The following is a 22,652-nucleotide window of genomic DNA, read 5'->3' as shown; positions in this document are numbered from 1 at the left end:
ATTTCACTTTTGGATCTCAGACTTCAGATCCAAAATCCATCTTAGGATCCAAAGTCCAACTCTATCTTGGATCTCAGATTTCAGATCCTAAACCCATTTTAAGATTCAAAAATCCATTTTAGGATCCAGAATCTAATCCCATCTTGGATTCCAGATCTTGGATCCAATTCTATTCAGGATCCAGAATCTAATTCCATTCCCAATTCCAACTTTCAAAACCAGTTCCATTTCATTTCCAGATTTCAAATCTAAATCCATTTGCAGATCACATCTAGATTTCTTAAATTCATTTCTATTTTGGATTTCTGAGATCCATCCTGATTTCAAACTTCGAAATTTGACATTCAATTCCATTTCAAGTATTCATTTCCTTTCTTAAATCCAAGTTTAAAACTCAAATTCAATTTCAAAGTCCATTTCTGACTTTGAAGCCTCATTTTTTTATCTCTCATCAAAATCTTTCTTTTCAAAATCAATCTTCCAACTCTGATTATTTCAAAGACTTAGAACTTCTTTGACCTGTCTCAAGTTCTAAGTCGGATTTTATCATCCAGAAACCATTTATTCACTCCATTATCAAGTTCATCTCAGAATACTTGGAAAATTTTCAAAACATCTTTCAAAAAGAGCATACATCCTTGCATTGCACAAGCATGATTCTTTGTGCATTTAGATCTTTAGGATAAATTCTTAGATGATATTTAGGCAAAGCAAAAGGCATAAATTCGATCCTTGGTTCGATTACCCCTGGTAAAAGCGCCAGGAACGGTCGAACCTCGTACCGACGAGCGAATCCTATCTCTCCATTTTCCCGCAAAATATTTCAAAACGGAGGCGAGTAATTTTCTAAATATTTTCAAATTAAGGTCAAGTGAGACCGTGCAAAAGAGTTTCTCTTCTCTTTTTCTTTTCTCCTCTCTTTCTTTTCTTTCTTTTACTTTTCTCCCTTCAAAAATGAGGAAAATAGAGGTTAGAAAAGGAAAAGAGAAGGAAGAGAGAGAAACCACAAGAGAGGAAAAATTTTGCGATGATCACAGGAGGTAAGGAAGGATCGTCATGCCGCACTAGCTTAATAGAAAAAGTAAGCTCGTGACACCAACATACCTAGAACCAGAGTTACCGGAAGCGCCTAGCCTAGTGGGGAAGCGTGTTTCGAAAGCGCGAAATGTCATGCTTCCAAAATATACTGGAAAATGTGTTTCCCTTTTATGGAAAATGAGCTTCCCATTTATAGGAAACACGCTTCCTATCTATGGGAAGCACACTTCCCCCATGCTTCCCCCTTTTTTTTTGTATTTGTATTTTTATTTTTATTTTTTTCTCTTTTTCGCTCCCCCCCTGCTTCCGAGACAATTCTTAATTCGCTTTTAAGTCATCCCAGGCTTCCTGCTTCCCAAAATTTTGAAAGTGACTCGCTTCCCGCTCCCGCTTCCTCGACCGGCAACCATGCTTAGAACTAACAAGCAACACCACATCATACAAGAAAAAAGACTAAAAAAGACCTTGTAAAATAACAGAAATAACACAAACCTCAACATGTCTAATGATTTTAGACTGATCTTTTCACAATACTTATAGATTTTTATATGCACGTTGTAAGAGCTCACTACCATCTTAAAACTGAAACTAAAACTATCACAGGAAGCCACTTAAATAATTGACAGATTTACTGTTTAACTAATAAAAGCACCCACTTGTGTTGGGTCTTTTGCATGCTGAACATTGTAGGAGTGGGTTTGTATTGGGTTAATAAGCCAAGAGATTGGTGTACGGAGGACACTGATTGAAATTAGAATGTAATCTGGTTGTATTTGGAGTATTCCCTAGCTATTTTGGATTGGAAAAAAAAACTAATAAAAGCACCCACTCTTGTGCAGAAGACAAGTACCTTGTCTGCAAGGCGTTGCACAGGAGCCTCTCTATTTTGTGCATCAGTCACCAGACGAACAATGTCTGAAATGAGGGATTCACCACCTGGTCTTCTTACTTCAATCGTGAGTGTGCCATTTATGTTTATACTTCCCGCATTCACTTCATTCTAGAACAAACATCAACTTTGTTAGGTCACTAGTGGAAGAGCAAATAAGGCCAATGACCAAGCCAGGAAACATGCAAAAGAGCGTTAGATGTAATAAGTACCCCACACAATTTTGTAACCGGAAGAGGCTCCCCAGTGAAACTGGATTCATCAACAGAACTTCTACCAGCAGTAACACTTCCATCCACTGGAACACGATCCTGAACAATGACAACATCGTTTAAATAATTGCAGTGCTTTTATTCACAAGATTAAAACATGCTAATGCTAAGGACTGAAATTTAATAACTCTGTGTCATAATGATAAGTATTCAATCTAAACAAGGGCCATATGAAGTAGAATATAAGACTACAGTTAGTAAAACTACATTGTACAAGTATGAGACACAAATCCACAATTAAACAAAAAAACTCACAAAAATTTGTACCATAAATTTATGGACTGGAAGAAAAAAATTCTATGTAAAATTATCACATCCAGAAAGTAGGCAAATAAAATCTGTTTACTCACTCCTGGAAGAACAACAATCTTGTCTCCAACAGAAAGACTGTCACATGGAACATCAACAAGTGTGTGTGATCCTTCTAAGTCATTATCCATCATAAGGCGAGCTTTTGTTGGAAGTACGCCCAGAAGTCCAGTCATATCACTACTTGCCTTAATTTTAGCTCTCTGCTCAAGGTTTCGGCCTAAAAGCACAAATGCTAACAGCATAATGGGCTCCTCAAAGAATGTCTTCCAACCCTGAAAACAAACAAGTTAAATATTCAACAAGAAAAGATAACCATAGTCACAAGGTAAACACGGCCAAAAAGCATTTCAGAGCTAAATCATAAGAGTTCTCTGCATTAATATATGAGACAGTTTCATGAACTACATAGTAATTCGCCAAGCATTATCAAGGATTCTTAAACCTATACCACATCATACCAAGTCTATGTAATAGCATGCACAGAACCAATTCGATAGATGGATTAGGAAATGGTCAATAACGTAACTGATGTTCTTGACCTCGAAAAAGGAGAAGATAACCATGTATTGGTCCAAGAATCCTAATAGTAAATTCCCACTGAATTCTGCTTGCTTTACATGATGCCAGCAAGGATGGAGGTAAACCAACAAGATAACATTTGAAAATATAGCAAGAGCAAGTCTTTATGTCTGAATTCATGGATACCAGAGAAAACACATAAGTGATTGAGTTCTAATGTTCTAAAAGACTACATGAAGGGAAGCTAAAATATAACTGATATCTTGGACGTGTCGCCAATTTCTTTTTTGGATAAGCAATGTGTCACCAATTTCTCGATAGACTTTCAAGCAAATGCAGGGATATGACAAGACTAATGAATTGAACCATTGGGCAGACCATATATGCAAAGTCATATGAGGTCATCAAACCAGTATGAACATACACACCACACATCAAAGTAACACAACATATGATTCACATATGCCAACAAAAACTTCATGTGAAGTGTGAACATGTTAGAAAAATACTGTGGTGCACTGTAATAATATTCTGTATTTTATTGGATGTTTGGCACTAGCAGCTCACAAGGACTTCAAACTTTGACAAACTTCCACAAGATTCATTAACACAAGATTTATTCTGTGCACTAGGCAATAAAAGAAAACTTTCCTGGCCAAAGAAATGAAAAACATTATCTAAAAATTGGGCGTACAAAAAAGAGAGCATCTGACAAGAAGTTACCCCAGTGCAAGAAGAGCAATATACTAATGTACAAAATAATGGGATGAAAGTCTAAATCAATAGGCATCCAACCAAGTATCGCCTTCTCATCGCCAACTCATCCAAGTCAATTAAATGTACTCCTCAATTTTTCTCTTAGAGTGCAAGAGCATTTGTCTTCAAAGAATTAGTTGTTCCGTTCCAACTATGGTGATACCACTTGGATTGGCAAACCTTCAACAACCTCCGCCCTCCATCCTTTCCACCTGGTATCTAGAGAAGCAAGATCTGTTCCACTTTCCAATAAGTTATCTGGCCAAAATTTCCCAACAAGGAACTTAAGGCCCTCATATTTCCTGAAAAGATTATGAACCAACCAATTCCAGCTTCTATAAACAAATGTGATTTTGACAAATGAGGCAAATCCTAAACCATTTTTACAATTTATACAGTAATACTTCCTTTGGCAATACTAATGAACTTCTTATCTTGTTAAAATTCACTGCCATGAAAAAGGGGACAAAGAAAACAGGAAAAAAAGGAACTTTACACGAACAATATAATGTGGCATTCCTCCTACACCGTTACTTTGTTTAGCAATTTTTAACGAGGCAACAAACAATTTCCGTCAGCAAAGTGGACCCTTCTTCCAACAGTAGCTATGAGTATTACTTCATCATTCCCTTTAAAAATGAGAAATAATTAATTTTTTTCAACAAGCACCTTTTTTGCAGGTCATATATCATTTTAAACACATTCAATAAGCTATAAACAGTTCCACATTGCAAATAAATAAAATTCAATTTGGTTTCTAGAGCTTAAAAAGGAAAGAAAAATAGAACACTTAAGGCACCGAATTTCAGTCATAAAAGCACTGAAAGGAACATAGTTAGATGAGGAACTGTCGTATGCACCAGTTTTGGCAACAAGACAGCTATTGAACTGACAGCAAAGGAAGATATTGCCCCAAGGCCAACTAAAGTGTTCATGTTCGGTGCTCCTCTCAGCAGGCTTCTTATCCCTTCAGATATTATCCGACGACCAGGACCAACCAGTGTAAGTAGAGACAATGACATGTGAAATCCAACAGAATGAAATGAGTGTATCCAGGAGGGTCCATTTGCCCCAACAAAATGAAGTACATGTCCAAAAAGACAGACAGCACATAGCGCCCATGAGACTGCAAGATCTCTACCTGTAAGCATAGCCAAAAAAACTTGTAGTTAAACGATTCTGTTCACTGATAATTGACCTTAATGACAAACAAAAAAGAAAAATGAGAGGAAATGCATCATACAACTAAAGTAACTTACCACTTTCTTTCAAAAGATTAAGTTTTTCCTCTCTCTTTCGCTCAAAAACTGAATTCAAATCTTTCCCTGAAGCAGCTGCAAGAAAAAAGGCACGCAGATTCCCAAACATGTAATAGACTTGTACCCAAATGGAAGCAAGAAGATAACAATTTTTTGAAATACATATTAAAATAAGTCTCAGAACCTGAGAAAAATATGATACACAATAAAAGATTTTTTCAGCAATAAAAGTTGTTTCTGTACAAGTAGCTTTCATCTTGACCATTATCAATGACATATTGAGGAGTCCAGAGCATAAGAATTGAATAGAACCCAAAGACAACAATAAGCAGAGGCACATTTGAAAAATCAAAATGTGAAAATTTTGGATTTCAAACTATAAAAGATGGGAGACAAGCGGTTTGACAGAAGCATTCACACAAAGTGTTGCCAGCATAACATCTAGCTGCATTCAGACCACAATTAGCCCAAAATCCACCAGACGTTCCAGCAAGATTTTTTATGAGCGACGAATATTTATCTGCTATAGCATCCATCTAGCACATACACGAAAGGAAAAGGCAGAATATTTCGTCTCCATGTTATTCACTCTGTTAAATCTCAAGGTGAACCATTCTTCTTAAAAAGTCAAGCATAAGGAAACATGTACATTTTGATGACATTTCAAATAGAACCCTACCCTTTCTGTAGATTATGAAACATTTTAATCAAAAAAAAATGCTTAGGAGAATCAATCCTTGAACTGCCCCAAGGGGGGTTGGCGTAGTGGGGTGGGGCCCTAGCCACTAGACTGGTGGTCAAGGTTCCATTCCCATGAGCATCTCCTCTCTGTGCAAGCCGATGCCCAGCATAGGCCCCGGGGGCGGGGATCCTAGCCTTGGAGTTTTATGCCACTGGCACGGCAACCGTAGGTATGGAAGGCTGAGCCAGCGTGACCAGGTCTTCATGCTAAGTGCAATTTCTTCAGGTTATAAATCCAAAAAAAGAATCAATCCTTGAACCAATAATATTGTATCCATCTGAAACCAGATTCAAGTGTAAAACCTATACATACAGAGGTGTGATACACAAGTCAGAGTGAGATAGGCAAGAATTCTAAGTTTTTAGCCAGTTACTAAAAGACCAGAAAGAGTCTCTGCTGAAACCTATACAGTATCTAGAAGCAAACAATTGGCTTCTCAAAAGTGTTCATCTTATCATTAAACATACTTAACTGGATAAATAAATCTGGAGGCACATTTCACCTGTGAAAATGAACTTTAAAGGAGTATGCAACCTCAATACCTAAAAAGTATCTCAGGAAATATAAATCCATCATCTCAACTCACTTTGAAGCTACATTTTGGTGATGGTTAGATAATCCTAATAGGATGAATACTCACGAATAACTAAAACAAGCATGAATGACAAGCACTGATGTGAAACTAGACCTTTAAAGCCACTCTACAACCTCCAAATTACAAGAGAATGCAACATTTACAGGTGAAACCAAATTGGATCAAGTTGGATCCATGGGTACCCAAGGATGGACTTGAATTGAAACATTGCAGGTCCACGCAGGATCTCAAGCTATGTCACAGGGATTCGGCATAGAGGGCGCCGCACCCTCGTCGGGTGCAGCCAACCCGCACCCAGGGTTATTTTTGTCCAAAATAGATAAATTAAAAAAATAAATAAATTATTTAAAGTTTTGTCTCGTATACAAAGCTTTGAAAGTTTGAAAAGTTGGGAAATAAATGTTTTGAGCCACATACATTCTTTTATTGATTTTAAGAAGCTGGCATAAAAAGTTGAGCCATTACATTCTTTTATACTTTTTATAGAACTTTGTCATAAATGCATTAATAGAAAAAGTGAAAGTTGCATTGGAATGAATTTCTATATTAAATGGGGAGAACCGCGTAGGTCTGATTCGGTATTAAATGTACTTTTGTATTAAATGGGGAGAACCGAGTAGGTCGAACTTTTGCATTAAATGCATTAATAAAAAAAGTGAAAACTACATTGGAATGGACTTTTGTATTAAATGTATATAAATCCAAATTTGATTAAGCAATACCCGATTAAAATCAGATTAAGCAATACTTCTAAATTTTTTATTGTTTCTGGTGAAAAACAGTTTTTTTTATTAGGAGCTTGCTTTATGGATAAGTTTTATATATACATATGTTAAAATATTAAAAATATATATATATTAAAATATATATACCCTCCCGCACCCTCGCACCGAAGTTTTTTTAAAGTGCCACATCGCCGCACACACACCTATGTGACATAGATCTCAAGGGATCCTCGTTTACTATGAACATAACCAGACATGAACTAGCTTGAAACCGGGACCACATAACGAACCTGGTCTAACCAAGCAGGATATATCAGACTCACACCCATAGACATACCTCAAATCACAAAAACAAATGTAAAAAGAACAATAATAAGTGGTTCCTATAAATACAGAATGCAAGTTTTATTCAAATGATTGGGATGATCAATAAGAAAGTGGAAAATTTTACAAAAGCAGCAATTGTCCTTCACCAACCCACACCAAAAAAGAACAACAAAATCCATAAATTTGGAACCAAGGTCCAGGGATCATCATCTTAATCAATTAATACCTATTCCTTGATCATGTTGGCAATACAATAAACCATTGATAGTCTTCATGGGACCATCTCTACATCATCCATAAAAAGTTACAAGTGCATGAGTTTGACTAACCATATGTGGAAATATGATAATGCATTTCAGCTATGAATATGTCTGAAAGATTATGAACATATCAAGCTTGACTTTTTTTTACTTCAAAAGTTGTTAAAAGACATTGTAAGGTGATAAATTCATCTCAATGGGTCTACGCTTCAAGGGTTGGTACAAGGAGAAGAGGTGATAGAGATGTGGTCATCAAACGTGGCTTGATTAAAATTTCTAACACGTGAGGAAATTTTTGCTAAGGCAGAACATATATGACAACTGAGCCAAGCCTTTGGTGTTTTTGTGTGTGATGAAATGGATTGAATCCAATGAACATGCAAGAACACATTTCAATCAAGTAGAATACTTAGATTGAATCATCAAACCACCCACACAAGGGTCTAACAAATTTGTTATTGCATAGAGTCACTCAAAAATGAGTTAGAAATACAAGGCCACAAAGGGCCTATTTATAATACGAATGGGCCACTAGGGACCAGCCCCAATATGGCTGTTGGGCTGCTCCCAAGGGTCATAAATATGACTGTTGGGAGCAGCTCCAACAGATATATTAGAGCTGCCCCAAAAACACAAAAACAAAAGAATACAAAATAAAATAAAAGCAAAAGATAAAAATAAAAGTAAAAGATTGTCAGCCCCTAATGGGCTGACACCTATTACAATAAAAGACCAAAATACCCTTGTTGGGTATTTTGGTTTACAACAAATGTATATACTTATACTTCCTACTTGGCCAACTCTCGGTTGTCCCACCATGAGTTTGAGGGGGGGGTGTTAAGATATATATTATCTTAACACCCCCCCTCAAACTCATGGTGGAACAACCGAGAGTTGGCCAAGTAGGAAGTGAAATCTGGGAGACGAAAGTGCTTTGGTGAAGAAGTCTGCTAGTTGATACTCAGACAGAACGTAGGGCAATGTAATGGTCTTCCTCAGAAATTCTTCACGAACGTAGTGACAATCCATTTCAATATGTTTTGTTCTCTCATGAAATGTATGATTGCTTGCAATGTATACATCGCTCGTGTTGTCGCAACATAACCTTGATGGTTTCGCAATATGAACTCCCAAGTCTTCGAGAAGTTGTCTCAATCATACCAACTCAGACGTAGTTGTTGTCATGGCACGATACTCAACTTCAGTGGAGAAGAGAGACACCTTCTGCTGCTTTTTGCATCGCCATGAAATTAGGGAATCACCTACAAACACACATAAACCCGTGGTTGAGTGTCTATCGTTTACATCCCCTCCTCAGTCAGAATCAGAATATGCAATAACTACTATTGAGGAAGACGATAAAAACAAGTCATGATTAATGAATTTCTTAATATATCTAATAATTCTCATTACAACACTCATATGTACTATAGTGGGAGCATGCTGAAATTGACTAACAGAATGAATAACACGAGATATATCAAGATGAGTAATAGAAAGATAAAACAAAGCCCCAATCATTTGTCTGTTGAGAGTTGGATCTTGCAAAGACTTTCTATCATCTTTCTTCATTTTAGCATTTATGACCTCCGGAGTATCAACCAGTTTTTCATCCGAGAGTCCTGATCGTTCAATGATCTCTGTTATGTACTTAGTGTGTGACAAAAAATAACCATGAGGTGAGTAGGTCACTTCTATTCCAAGAAAATATCGTAAAAAACCAAGAGTTGTCATATCAAAGTTGGCTTTAAGCACATCTTTGATATAATCAACTCACTGCTTATCACCTCCTGTGATTATCATATCATCTACGTAAAGTAATAAGATCACCATCCCTGCATTGGATACAAGGCTTTGCGCAACCGAAGAGTTTTTCCATGTGCTAATTCCAAACCTGGCAGAAGATCCATGTAAACTTCTTCGTCCAGCTTATCATTCAAAAAAAATAATTTTTACATCTATTTGAAAGATAGGTCATTTTTTAATTGATGCTATGAAAATGAAAGTTCTCACAGTAGTCATTCGAGCAACTGAAGCAAATGTTTCGTCGTAGTTTATTCCATATTCTTGACTATATCCCTTGGCTACTAACCTAGCTTTATATCTTTCTAATGTTTCATCCCATTTAGTTTTTACCTTGTAGACCCATCTACATCCTATGGTCTTTCTTCCTTTAGGCAATGTTTGGATTTTTCAAGTTTTTGATTTCTCCAAGGCTTCTAATTCATCGTTTTAATCCATTCTTGATGATTTTTAGCCTCATGATAAGATTTCGATTCTAAATAGTAGTGTATGGCCATAAGTAGGGGTGACAAAACCTAACACGACCCGCCAACCCGCCTCTTAGGCGGGTTCGGGTTTGGCTTAAACTAACCCGTTTAATAAACGAGTTGACCTGCCTAACCCGTTTATTAAACGGGTCGGGTTCGTGTTAGGGGTATGCCAACCCGCCAACCCAGCTGACCCGTTTAATAAACGGGTTAGGCGAGCGGGTCAACCGGTTTACCCGAACCCGACCCGCTAACCCACCAACCCGTTTACCTGACCCGAACCGTTTATTAAACGGGTTAACCGGGTCGTGTCGGGTTACCCGTTTAATAAATGGGTCGGGTTCGTGTTTGCCACAGGTGACCCGTTTAATAAACGGGTCGGATTCGTGTTGATGTATGTTGACCCGCCGACACGACCCGCCAACCCGACCCGATTGCCACCCCTAGCCATAAGGCATGATCTATACCTTGGTTCAAAGGAATTATAAGATACAAATCTACTAGGAGCTTTTGAAATTCTTATGGATTTTCTAAGACTAGACGAATCTATATCTTGGTTTTGAGAATACCTTTCTAAAGCACATCCGAACATAGGTTTGTATATCATTGTGAGATGGGTCTATATCATTAAGACCCCCATTCACACTCTCACTTGCATTATGTATGTTTTCATTTCTATTCTCACGTGTGTCATGAATATTTTCACACCTTTCATGTTCATTGACAAGGTCAAAAAGAAACGAATAGTCACAACTTTCTTGGATTTTTTCTTTGCTAAAACCAATTTCATTTTCAAGAAAAGTGACATTTCGATAAACATACAATTTGTCTTTTTCAATGTCATAACATCTATATCCCTTTTGGCTTTCACCATAGCCTAAAAAAACACAAGAGATTGCTTTTAGAGAAAGTTTGTCATTCATATTGGTAAGGACAAAGCATTTGCATCCAAAGACCCTTAACCTTTTATAATCGGGAGATGTTTTAAAAAGTTTTTCAATAAGAGAGATATTTTCATTGTTTTTGAAAGGCATTTTATTTATCAAATAGACTGTCATAAGGGCGGCTTCGGCCCAAAAAGCTTTTGAAACATTTCTAGACACAAGAAGTGTTCTAGTGGTTTCAATAATGTGTCTATATTTCCTCTCGGCTAGTTCATTTTATCGAGGAGTGTATGGACATGATTTTTGATGAATAATCTCATTTAAGTCAAGATAATTTTTGAATTCTTTTGACACAAATTCTTCCCCGTTATCGGTTCTAAAGATTTGAATATTAGTTTTAAATTGATTCTTAATATAACAATGAAATTTTTTGAAACACTCAATTACTTCTGATTTTTATTTTAGAAAAAATATCCAAGAATGTCTACTATAGTCATCTACAAACACAACATAATAGGATACCCCTCATTTGGATACGACTGGAGCCGATCCCCATACATCCGAATGTATTAACTCAAATGGGTTCTTAGTTATAAAATGTATTGGTCCAAAAGGCAAAGACTTTATTTTGCCAAGAATGCAATCTTCACACACAAAATCTCTTACTTTATAATTTGAAAGAAATAAAAACAAGTGCAATTTGGTCACGCTAGGATGTCTTAGTCTTTTGTGTCAAATTTCTATATCTTTCTTTTCCACAAAATTACAAAACGATTGTTTTGGTAACTCAAGATTGTCCACGACATAAAGATTTCCTTTTCTATGGCCTCGCCCAATCGGCTTCTCGAACTGGAGATCCTGTATTAGACAATCATTAGATGAAAATAATACTTTGCAACCATAGTCCGTAATTTGAGAAACTGATAAAAGATTTAAATTTAATTTTGGTACTACTCTAATATTTGGCATGTGAAAGATTTGATGTTTTTGAAAAATCCCAAAACTTTTGATTTTCAACGATGTTCCATCGGCAGTTGAAACATAAGTCATTTGGGTTAAACTTACATTCGGACAATATGGACTCGTTTGGTGTCATATGAAAGAAAGCATCGGAGTCAAGGATCCAAGAGGTCTTACCATGGTCACCACTTATAGATATGGCCGCTCTCAAAAAAGACGGAGCTTGAGCTTTAAGCATAGGTTGTAGCGCCTCCATTAGTTGATCTAATGAAAGCGAGCCAATGCACTTGGAGTCGTCTATGTCACTCCTTTCAACCGAAGCAACTCTTTCTTTATGATCATCCTCCTTTCTTTTGGGACAAAAAGGCTTGATATGTCCCGGTTCGTAACAATGATAACAAATTATCTTTCCACCTTTTTTGTATTCATGATCACCTCTCTTTTCATTCCTCTCATAGTTGTTGGAGTTCCTTTCATTCTCGTTTTTAACAAAATGAGGAGGTTTATAGCTTCTAGTATGATTTTCGGGCTTTGACATGGCAAGCACGAATTCTTCATCTTTTGAAACGGAAAGCTTCTTTAATCTATTTTCTTTCATAGTCAATTCTTCAAGAGTTTTCACTATGGAAGGAATACCTCATCTATGAAGGAGAGCCGACTTAGCTCCCTTAAATTCAGGTCTAAGCCCGTTAATGAATTGATAGAAATGCTCCATTTTAATTTGGTTTTCACGAAGTTCTACATCTTGTGGGCAATGCCACTTTGGCTCAAGAAGAGTCAACTCATCCCTAAGAAGAGAGAGTGCATTGTAGTATTCTCTAATGTCCATCTCTCCTTGAGTCATAGTTCTCACCTTGTTTTGAACATTGCATATGTGTGCAATATCTTTAAGACTATACATGTCTTTAAGATATTTTCACGCATCACTAGCGAAATCAAATTCCATCAAGCTAGAACATTTGTGGATGTTCACACTATTGATGAGTCATCCAAATATTTTGGAATGGCCCATCCTCCACTCTTTCCATTTCTTTTCATAGTCAAAAACGGCTTTGCCCATTTCCTCTCCTTGAAGTGCAACCTCCTCATTCTCAATTTTTGTAAGAATGAGCTTAGGCACTTTTTCGGTACCGTCTACTAAACCCCATAATCCTTTTTCCCATATTTTGTGTTTTACTATAGATGTCCACATCACATAGTTGGTATCGTTTAGGCGTACGGGAATGGAGACTATTACTTCCCTTTCATTCTCAATTTTTTTACAATTTGAAGAGAAAGTGTAGAGAAAGAAAGAGTGGGGAAGAAGAAAAAGAGAGAAAAAATAATACAAAACTTTCTTGAGAGGTGACACGCTTCCCGATGCAACAATCCACGATTTATTGTATCCGCTAAACTCACGATCCTCCTCTTTATATTGTCACAAAGTTTCCTCTAAAAGTTGATTTTGGACCACCAAGCTCTGATACCATGTAATGAAATTGATTGAATCCAATGAACATGCAAGAACACACTTTCAATCAAGTAGAATACTTGATTGAATCATCAAACCACCCACACAAGGGTCTAACAAATTTGTTATTGCATAGAGTCACTCAAAAATGAGTTGGAAATACAAGGCCACAAAGGGCCTATTTATAATACAAATGGGCCACTAGGGAGCAGCCCCAATATGGCTGTTGGGCTGCTCCCAATGGTCATAAATATGACTTGGGAGCAGCTCCAACAGCTATATTGGAGCTGCCCCAAAAACACAAAAACAAAAAAATACAAAAATAAAATAAAAGTAAAAGATTGTCAGCCCCTAATGGGCTGACGCCTATTACAATAAAAGATCGAAATACCCTTGCTAGGTATTTTGGTTTACAACAAATGTATATATTTATATATATAAGTATATATCTTAACATTGTGCATGCTAATAAAGTTTAAGATTCACCAAATCAGTTTTAGGGCAGATGTTCCTTCCCTCTTATGATCTACAATAGTAGATTTTCAGGGTTAAAGGGTATTTCCAAGACTTGCATAATAGTTTTAATTCTACAAGTGCATAATGAGTCTAGGTCTTAACAAGGTGAACAAATTACAGATTATTCAGGGCCTAAACATAAATGTCACTTCACATCTAAGAGCAACACTGAGCAAGGTTCAGATTGACCTATAATTTCTTCAATTATCATACCTTTGCATGATTGGATTTCTCGGCCAGTCAACTCGTGACTCGGCCAAGTCATCTCGGATCGGAACCCTTCCGAGTTAAAATAATGGGTAAACTCATTTCTATCCCAAAATCGCCTGATTCTTGTGTAAAATCGGTTGACTCAGCCGAGTTAAGTAAAAAAAACATTAACTCAGCTACAAAATAAACAAGATTTAATAGAATCGGCTGAGTCACAAGCCGATATGACAGCTGATTCAACTTACAAGTTTTGAGAAAAAACCCAAAGAAAAGTGTAAATGGGTAGGGTTTTGACCTTACCTCCTTTTGGCCTTTCATCCCCTTATCTGCCTCTTTGCATCTCCCACAAGTGCTTAACCTCCCATGGCATGGCTGGCGACTGGTGGGATTTTCCAGCCATTCAACGGCCAAAGGAACCAGTGAAGGATGTGGCAGGTAGGCATCTCTCTCTCTCTCTCTCTCTCTCTCTCTCTCTCTCTCTCTCTCTCTCTCTCTCTCTCTCTCTCTTGATGTGCTCTTGATGCTCTGCTAGGTTCTACCCATCTATTGGCTAGGGCAACACTTGGGTTCGACTTCAACTGCTCTTAATGGCACGATGCTCTCACTGCACCTCTTTTATATGCCACTTGGGGTCTCAATCGCACTGTTACAGGCTCAAATCTAGTTGATGTTTCTTCCCCTTTTTGTGGTTGCTTTTGCCCAAACGTTGATGATGAATTTATTAGCTTATGGGTGTTAATATATGACGATTAATTTGTTTTTTTTTTCCTCTGCAGTTTTTTTTTGGTTATTTTGTTTGTGTTCTTTGAAATTTGGATTTGTTAAAAGGAGTAGTTTAACATATTTGTTCACGTAGCAAACAAGATAAATAATTCATATGTTTATTATCTAATTTTAATATGTAAAACGTATGATGTTAGATTTTTGAATGCTGAATTTAGCTAAATAGGAGTCACACTTAGCAAAAATGTTCTTTTTTGTCTTAATAATAGTTTAGGACCTTAGGCTATTTAATTGTTGTAGGATGGGTTTATAATTTCTATGTTTATGATTTAATTTTAATAAATTAAGTGAAAAAACATTAACTCACCAGAGTCACTGAGTTGACTCGTCTGAGTCACTGAGTTGCAAGCAGCCTATCTGATATTGAGTTCCAAGACCATGTACTTTTGTCTTTCAGAAATGGAAAGATATAGGCAGGCCAAGGAGAAGGGAGCTCTGTACACCACTTTGATTCATTGCATGCACATCTTAAATAGGTTCATCATTTGTTCAAGTTTGCCTAAGGGACACTAAATATTTTTATAAATGAAACAAGACTTTTAATCAACTAGAAAGAACAGTACCAAAATATCCATATTTATTTATTAGTTGCTTATTTTCTATTTACTTTGAGAAATCCAGTGTCAATAAACTTGAAGGATTTATTGGAAGTGTTCTCAATGCAGGCTTCTTTGCCTATCTTATGTTGCTAAATATATGCATTTAATTTGTGTGCATTATCTTTCACCGATATCACATAAGTGTGGGAGCAGATGTGAAGGGTGCGATAAGGCAATTTAAAAAAAACTTGGGCATGGGGATGCATATATATATATATATATATATATATATATACACACACAGTCATGTCACCTGTATCGTTAAAGGTAATTTCTCGACGAGAGTATTTCTCGAAGAGATTTTCAAAAGTTGATAAATCTTGAAAAAATCTCAGGAGTTTAAAAAATTTAAAAATATATAAATAACAAAAAAAAGCTAAGAAAATAATAAGTTTTGCATTATTTTTCTTTCAAAAATATAAAGAAACATGTTTTAAAGGTTTTAAATATATAAAAGAAACAAAAAATAGGAAATGCAACTTAAAATTTAAAAAAAAAAAGAATTTTTCTCAAAAAATATCGGGATCATATCACGATATTTTGTTTCTGGCGATATTTTGAAAATATTGTAATATATTCCTGATATCATCGACTACCTTGAAATAGCTGATAATATCCTGATATTTTCAAAATATCGGCGATATCGGTGACAGTGATATATATATATATATATATATATATATATATATATATATATATATAGTGTGTGTGTGTGTGTGTGCACGTGTATATATTTATGTATATAATATAGATAAAACTGAACTTGGTTAGGGATAACCTATGTCACACGGATCCGGCTAGCAGGGTGCCGCACGTGCGTCGATGTGACTCGATGCGGGTGTGGTCAACCCGACCCTGGGTGCAATCAACGCACCCAAGGTCATTTTGGTCTATTTCTTGGACTTAAAAAAATTGCCAAGAAATTTTTTTTTGCCCTATATGTCACAGGGATTCTCCAACTAGGTGCCACACCCGTGTTGCACCCACACCCGATGCAGTCAACCTGACCCTGGGTGCAATCAACGCACCCAGGGTCATTTATGTCCAACTTTTGAACTTATATATATATATATATATATATATATAATTTTTTATATTTTTGCCACACCCCCGCACCCAGGTTTTTTGAAAGTGTTGCACCCCCGCACCCGCACTCATGTGACATAGGGGATAACCAAGTCCAGTTTCGTACAAAACTGTACCCCTGAGTGTGGCTGACCGCACCTGACACTGCGGAAGCCGTGTCCAAGTCTCACACCCACACCAACGAAGGTGTGACATGGGTGTGTTTCCTTTTAGAAGTGTCCATGTTACATAGTCTTTCACTTAATGTTTTTTCTTATTTATCTTGAACATGTGTGCTTATCATATTGATTGTGTAGATAAACTGCATAAATCTTACCATATAATCAAATGATGAATCTGCTTATCACATTCATTGTCTTAAATAACAGGTCTGATCTCAAGTTTATAAAATTATCTTTATAGGTTAGAAGTAAACAAAGTTTCTGTTCATGGCTGCAAGTGTTCAATATGTTGAATCACACCCCCATCTTGGTTGAAGCTAGCTCCAACCTAATTGAGAGCATGGAACAAGTGCAAACTGCTTCAAGTATGCTGAGCAGCAAATCAGGAGCAAAAATGCAGGAGAATAATCCAAATATATGGATCTATCAATGAAGCCTCTGAAAAGGGAAAAAGAAAAGAAAATAACATATACAACGTTGGACCACCTATCCCATCAGCTAATATGGTCCATAAATACAACTTTTTAACCTCAAACTTGAACTAGAGAAGATAGAAATTAAAGCAAATGGCACCAGTTGCCCACCTATCTGTCAACTATTGCAGTCACAGAAGTACACCCGGTAATATCCTATTACTGTAAAAACAAAGAATCTGGATATTGCAAAAAGCTGCACAACTTTTCAGTCCTTACATTCAACTTCCTGCTTCTTCTTAATGCATTTCAAATACCTGCCTAAGGCATAAAATTGTTTGTTTGCCGTTCTATGCTCTTTTGATAATGAAATGAATGTTGAAGACATTTGAGCCATTTTATTTGACTAAATCATGGTCAACTGAAAACTCAGGCACTTAAATACAATAACCAAAAAGTTGGGCAGGTTCTTGTAATATACCTTATTTTTTAGCAAGACTAAAGGTATGTAAAATTTAGAATGAACCCCCAGTGCTGTTCAAGTTCAGCATAACCAACAGCTGGACTTTAGCCGATATTGGGGTCCCATGCAGCAGAGAGCAAGCAACATCAAACCATGGACTTGAATTACATTTCAATATTTTAAAGAAATACAGCTTCACTAACTAATGGATACTAATCATGCAATCTGCATGATAACAGCTTGCACCTTCAGCAATTCTGCAGCCAGTCAACCCCATATTTCTCAAGTAAATCCACAAAAATTCATCCGTCTGTATAACAAATGTTTGAATCTTCTGCATGCTCTTCTATTGATACAAAATTTAAAAGAGAACCATACGAGAGTAATTGTATGAAGCATTTAATCATAGTACAATCACCGGTCACTCACATGTGAGGACTAACAGTATAAGAGCATATATAAGCTCATGACTGTTGGGTTTCTATGAGAGAACGACATATGTATCCTTGGGAAAAGAAAGAAATCACGTACAGATAGGTAGCATAAAGATCATATACACTAACCACAATGGCCTTGCAGGACTTGCTGGACACATCCACCACCAGTGAAACTTCAACCAGCCCATTTTCCACCATTCTCAACAAGCTTAACATATTTGTGTGACAAATTTGCTCTGAAACACCCACTTTCTGTAGGATCCAACAAAACCAATCGACCACTTAACCATGATATGTAATGAAGCCTCTGATTAGTAGAGAAGAGAGAGCCACCAGTTTCAAGAGCTGAACAACTTTCTGGCAGGAGAGATGAACGATTTCTAGGATGACTTGACAAAATCCTGGCTTCAGTCAAGTAAATTTAGTGAATGCCGCCACCTCAGGATCAGAATACACATGTTCAGTTAGAAGCAGAGGAACTCAAAAGGATGTTAATGGTTTATCCTCCAGATACCTTTCTCCTTATTTTTAGATGATCATTTTATAACTTTGTGGACAAATACACAAGGCTAAAGATCACTAACGTGAAATTTTACCTATGTAACCGTGACACGATGGTTCAGCTGTCATACCCGTGTCGACACGGCTACGGGTACCAGGTGCAGTGTGGGTACGCCGCAGGTTAGGTCAGGTCCCGCACTGCGCTGAGTCGGGTCGTGTCTAATGCAGACGCGAACCACAGGAAAAAAATAGTGCCCCCCCCCCCCCCGCCTCGTCTCTGGCTCTGGCTCTCGACTTCCCCTTCTCTCTCCCTCTCTTTCTTGATTCCCCTCTTTGTCTCCCTCTCTCTCTTGCTCGCTCTCTCGATTTACCCCTCTCTCTCGTCTTCCCCCTCTCTGTCTCCCTCTCTCTTCTTCTTCTTCTTGCTGCAACAAGCATAGAGAGAGAGAGAGTACCTCTTCCTTTTCTCTTCTTCTTCCTCTCGCTGCAGCAAACACACAGAGAGAGAGAGAAGGGAAACTGGAGAGAGAAAGAGAGAACCCTTCTCATTTTATAACTTGGTTAAACCAAGTTGGTTTCGCTGACCAGGTTTGGAGAAATCCAAACCTAGTCAACGAAGCTAAAAAATGACCTTTAAAAAACAAGTTTTTTTCAACAAAGCTAAAAAATGACTCTCTCTGTTATATATATATATATATATATATATATATATATAGCCTTGTTCCCGTATCCTCTTTTTTTGAAATTGCCGTGTTGTACATTCTGCACCCAGGTGACATAGAATTTTTCTCTTCAACTACTCTGTTGAATGAAATAACTCCAGCTCTACTGAAGCATTACACCAAAAGCACAAAACAGCATATTTGCCACAAACTATATTTTATTTTTTTGTTGTGACAACGTAAGCTAAATGCTGTTCCTTCAAAGCCAGCCTTCTTAATATCACAAATGATATTCCAAAGGTAGGCTTGAAGCTCTAAAAAAAAAACTGGAGAGACATATAACAGATGACTCAGCTATTGGCTCTATAAGATCTAGTAGAAATTCACTATGCTCCCATGCATGAACAAAAAGTCTAATGCATTTTTTTCAAATATCACTGAAAAACAAAAGCTCATCGCCTACATGAAAATTGTTCAAAATAAGAGACTTGAAGTACCTTGAAAATGAATTTCTTAAAACTCTCTGAGTGGTAAGAAAAGATACAACATTTCAATTTAGATTTGTAGGGAATGGAAAGTTAGAAACTGCAAGTGATAAGCTAGCACTGAAAACCATAAGAGAGAGAGAGAGAGTCACAAGCTCTTATGCTTCGAGAAGATCGATAAATCCATGATCAGCCAAACTCCTTATAAAAAGTGACACTAGTCCCTCTTGCTTTGGAAATAAAACCCAACGATAAAATGAGTGTTTCGGAACCCACCAAAACAATTTTAGCATATAGCTTTTCAGTTTAGCAACAACAATCACCGATGCAAGCATCCACAAAGTCGTATTTTGCATCAAGAAGCATAGGATTTGTCTTGCGAGGAGATCATTGTCATATCGTTCTTTTTATGTTAAGGCTGCCGGTCATAATACATGTGCATTGCATATATGCCTCCTTTGTATATGCTTGACAGTTGACACAAACTTGAGTGCCTGTGAGCAAAAACAGGTGATAACCCTAATCCCTAGAGATTATGTCCCCAATAAAACTATCAGAAAATCCCTGAGAACAGTATTTGTGACAATGTCATCATTCCTAATGGTCACCCTAATGCTAATTTTTTTTAACCTATTTCTGTAAATGTTTGCAAGGAGATTGATTTTGCCAGCATACCACAGCACCTAGTAATATTGACTTGTGATTTTAGTTCAAACGGTCTACCAGTACTCCCAACCTTTGTTGTTCCCCACAGGTTGGATCCATGATTTTTTTGTTCCTAAATTTACATATGGAACGTTCAACATAACCAAGCAAATAATTGGATAAAGATGAAAATTTATGTACACAAATTTTAATGCGTAAGACACTTGCATTTCTGATTCTCCAGCAATTTTCAAATACAATAGGCACGTAATGACTACACGAAACCAGCTCCACTAACAAGCGGTATAAAACAAGATGATTTTGTATTTTCAGTCTAACAGATGCTTACATCGCAGATTAGACTTAAATCCACAACTTGTCAAGTGTGAAGCAAGCTTTTCACCCAACTGTTGTTTCCAGTTCTGCATATCCCGCCCTTCCGGTACAGGCCATACAACTGCTGTCTCTGTCGCAAGGTTGACACTAGCAGAGGACACCTGCGGCTGTTTCACATGAAATGTCATTCATCTACTGACCATGATGCATGGCTAGAAGAAAGGTGTACAAGTTTCACCACAATCACAATCTAGTACCTGACTTTCCAATATGCGCTTCACGCTTGCTGCACACCCTCCACAAGACATACCCTGCGATAAAGAACGCCATGAAAAGTCATAAAACTAAAGGCAATCAGTTCTAACAAGAACGCTATAGCATCACGCTACTCCAATCCCATTCCTTGGAAACCAGAAGCGGTAGAGGATCTGCGCCCTCTCTTTCTTTCTTCTTTTGCAGTGGAGAATGTAATAGGGCATTTAAAATTGTACAACAAAAATCAATATCAGCAGAAACAAATTTCGCAATAAAAGAAACTAGAATATTAAAAAAAACGAAAGAGGTAAGTTTTGACGTTATTCAATACGAGTTTACTGATATTTTGAATTTTCTAATTCGTTTCTGTCAATAACTATCTAAAGAACGATAAATTTCAGCGAATCATCCCGCAACTAACATTAAAATAAATGAAAATAAGGAAGCGAAAACACCTAACTATCATTTCCATGACACGAAAAGAATTACCCCGACGTCCAGCACTATAACGTCAGAAGATGCGGCCAGAACCTCATCTGAATCCCCGGTGAGCGACTTCGTCTCAGTTCCATCACTCGATCCTTCACCGTCACCGCCTCCTCCGTCTCTGTCATCAACGTCCCCTCCGCCGCCGCCGCTTGCGCCTATAGCCGCTGTGCTGGACATTGATGCCAAACAATGCTGGGCGGACGGCAGAAACGCCCCGGTTATTTCATAATTGAAGGGAAATCTGTGACGGGAATGCCCTAGATTGCCGTGGACGAGGCATCTAGCGCTACAAAACGGACGCGCGATGTCGCGATTGCGGTAGTTCCTGCAGAAATGGCGGGCGAGGAAGAAGAAGAAGGATTTGGAGGAAGGTCGCAAGGGTTGGCGCAAGAAGATGAGAGGAGTCGAGGCAGCGGCGCTACACTCCATGGCTGGCCGCTCGCCCTTTTTTCTTGATGATAGCGAGGGTGTGAGGGGTATTTATAAATGCCGGGACGCGGGAGGATAGGTTGCCCGGGAAGATAACGGATGGCCGGGTTTTGCAGACCCTGATGAGATGTTGACACGTGGACGGTCGTGAATGCGTGAAATATTTTTGTTCTGGGATGTGTATGAAATGGATCTGGGTCCGGAAATCATACCGAACCTACAATGTTTAATCTTATTAGTACACCCTTTCCACTACATTGGGTGCCAATGAATCGTAGCAGTTGGTGTCCCAGAGTGAATCAGGTGAGGGCTCGGAAACAAGCTGAGCTGCTTGTGTCTACTGTCTAGGCATACGTTCGGTTTATAACGAGATCAATCAAACTCATAAAATAGGTAGGTACGGTTCAGCTCGTATACCGAGGTGGTATCCGAGGTGGTAAGCGGGGTCCTGTGTCAAGCTGAAGGCCCAGGTTCGAATCCCTCTGCCACATGTAAGAGATATCTGGTAGGGATCGGCTTAACCCCAACTTGCCTTTAAAAAAAAAATCTATGGACAACTGCCATCACCTACAACCCATCCAACCAGCACAAAGGCACCAAAGCTATCTCTCAGCGTGAAGACCATGCTCCATTGATGTCAATAAAGGTTGTATGCATTGGGTTTTAACCACCAGTGAGGAAGAGAACCATCTGAAATTTAAGCAATCTTGCCCTTAGATTTGTGAATATACATACATCTGGCTGAAAATTCACATATACTTAATCAAATAAAAACTAAACGTGCTTGCTACATCTTAATCGGTCTCTTTACCCCATAGTTGTCACAAACATGTATGGTTACATGAGTAATTTATAAAAAGTTTCAAGTATGTTTTTATTTGAAATGCTGGTTGATAAGACTTCAAAAAAATACTGATACAAGTA

The 22,652-nt window shown here is 37.6% G+C and overlaps 1 protein-coding gene across 2 annotated transcripts in view; it reads right to left on the bottom strand.

Annotated features, from left to right (window-relative positions):
- Window positions 1-21,795, bottom strand: part of LOC149816308 (copper-transporting ATPase PAA1, chloroplastic-like) — a 58,214-nt gene extending 36,419 nt beyond the window's left edge. For both annotated transcript variants that reach the window (XM_089987959.1, XM_089987960.1), the window contains exons 1-8: window positions 21,300-21,795; window positions 20,813-20,866; window positions 20,569-20,722; window positions 5,046-5,120; window positions 4,647-4,927; window positions 2,550-2,783; window positions 2,140-2,238; window positions 1,889-2,038 (exon numbers count right to left, since the gene is read on the bottom strand). In XM_089987959.1, the coding sequence (XP_089844085.1) occupies window positions 1,889-2,038; window positions 2,140-2,238; window positions 2,550-2,783; window positions 4,647-4,927; window positions 5,046-5,120; window positions 20,569-20,722; window positions 20,813-20,866; window positions 21,300-21,728 (1,476 nt within the window). In that variant the 5' untranslated portion in view covers window positions 21,729-21,795. The remainder of the gene's footprint in view (window positions 1-1,888; window positions 2,039-2,139; window positions 2,239-2,549; window positions 2,784-4,646; window positions 4,928-5,045; window positions 5,121-20,568; window positions 20,723-20,812; window positions 20,867-21,299) is intronic.
- Between the last annotated feature and the right edge of the window lie 857 nt (window positions 21,796-22,652).

Source organism: Nuphar pumila, chromosome 14 (assembly GCF_984573655.1).
Source record: "Nuphar pumila chromosome 14, dmNupPumi1.hap1.1, whole genome shotgun sequence".
In the NCBI taxonomy this organism is placed as follows: Eukaryota; Viridiplantae; Streptophyta; class Magnoliopsida; order Nymphaeales; family Nymphaeaceae; genus Nuphar; species Nuphar pumila.
Note: the sequence above shows the minus strand (reverse complement) of the source record. Positions and strands in the feature narration are given on the sequence as shown.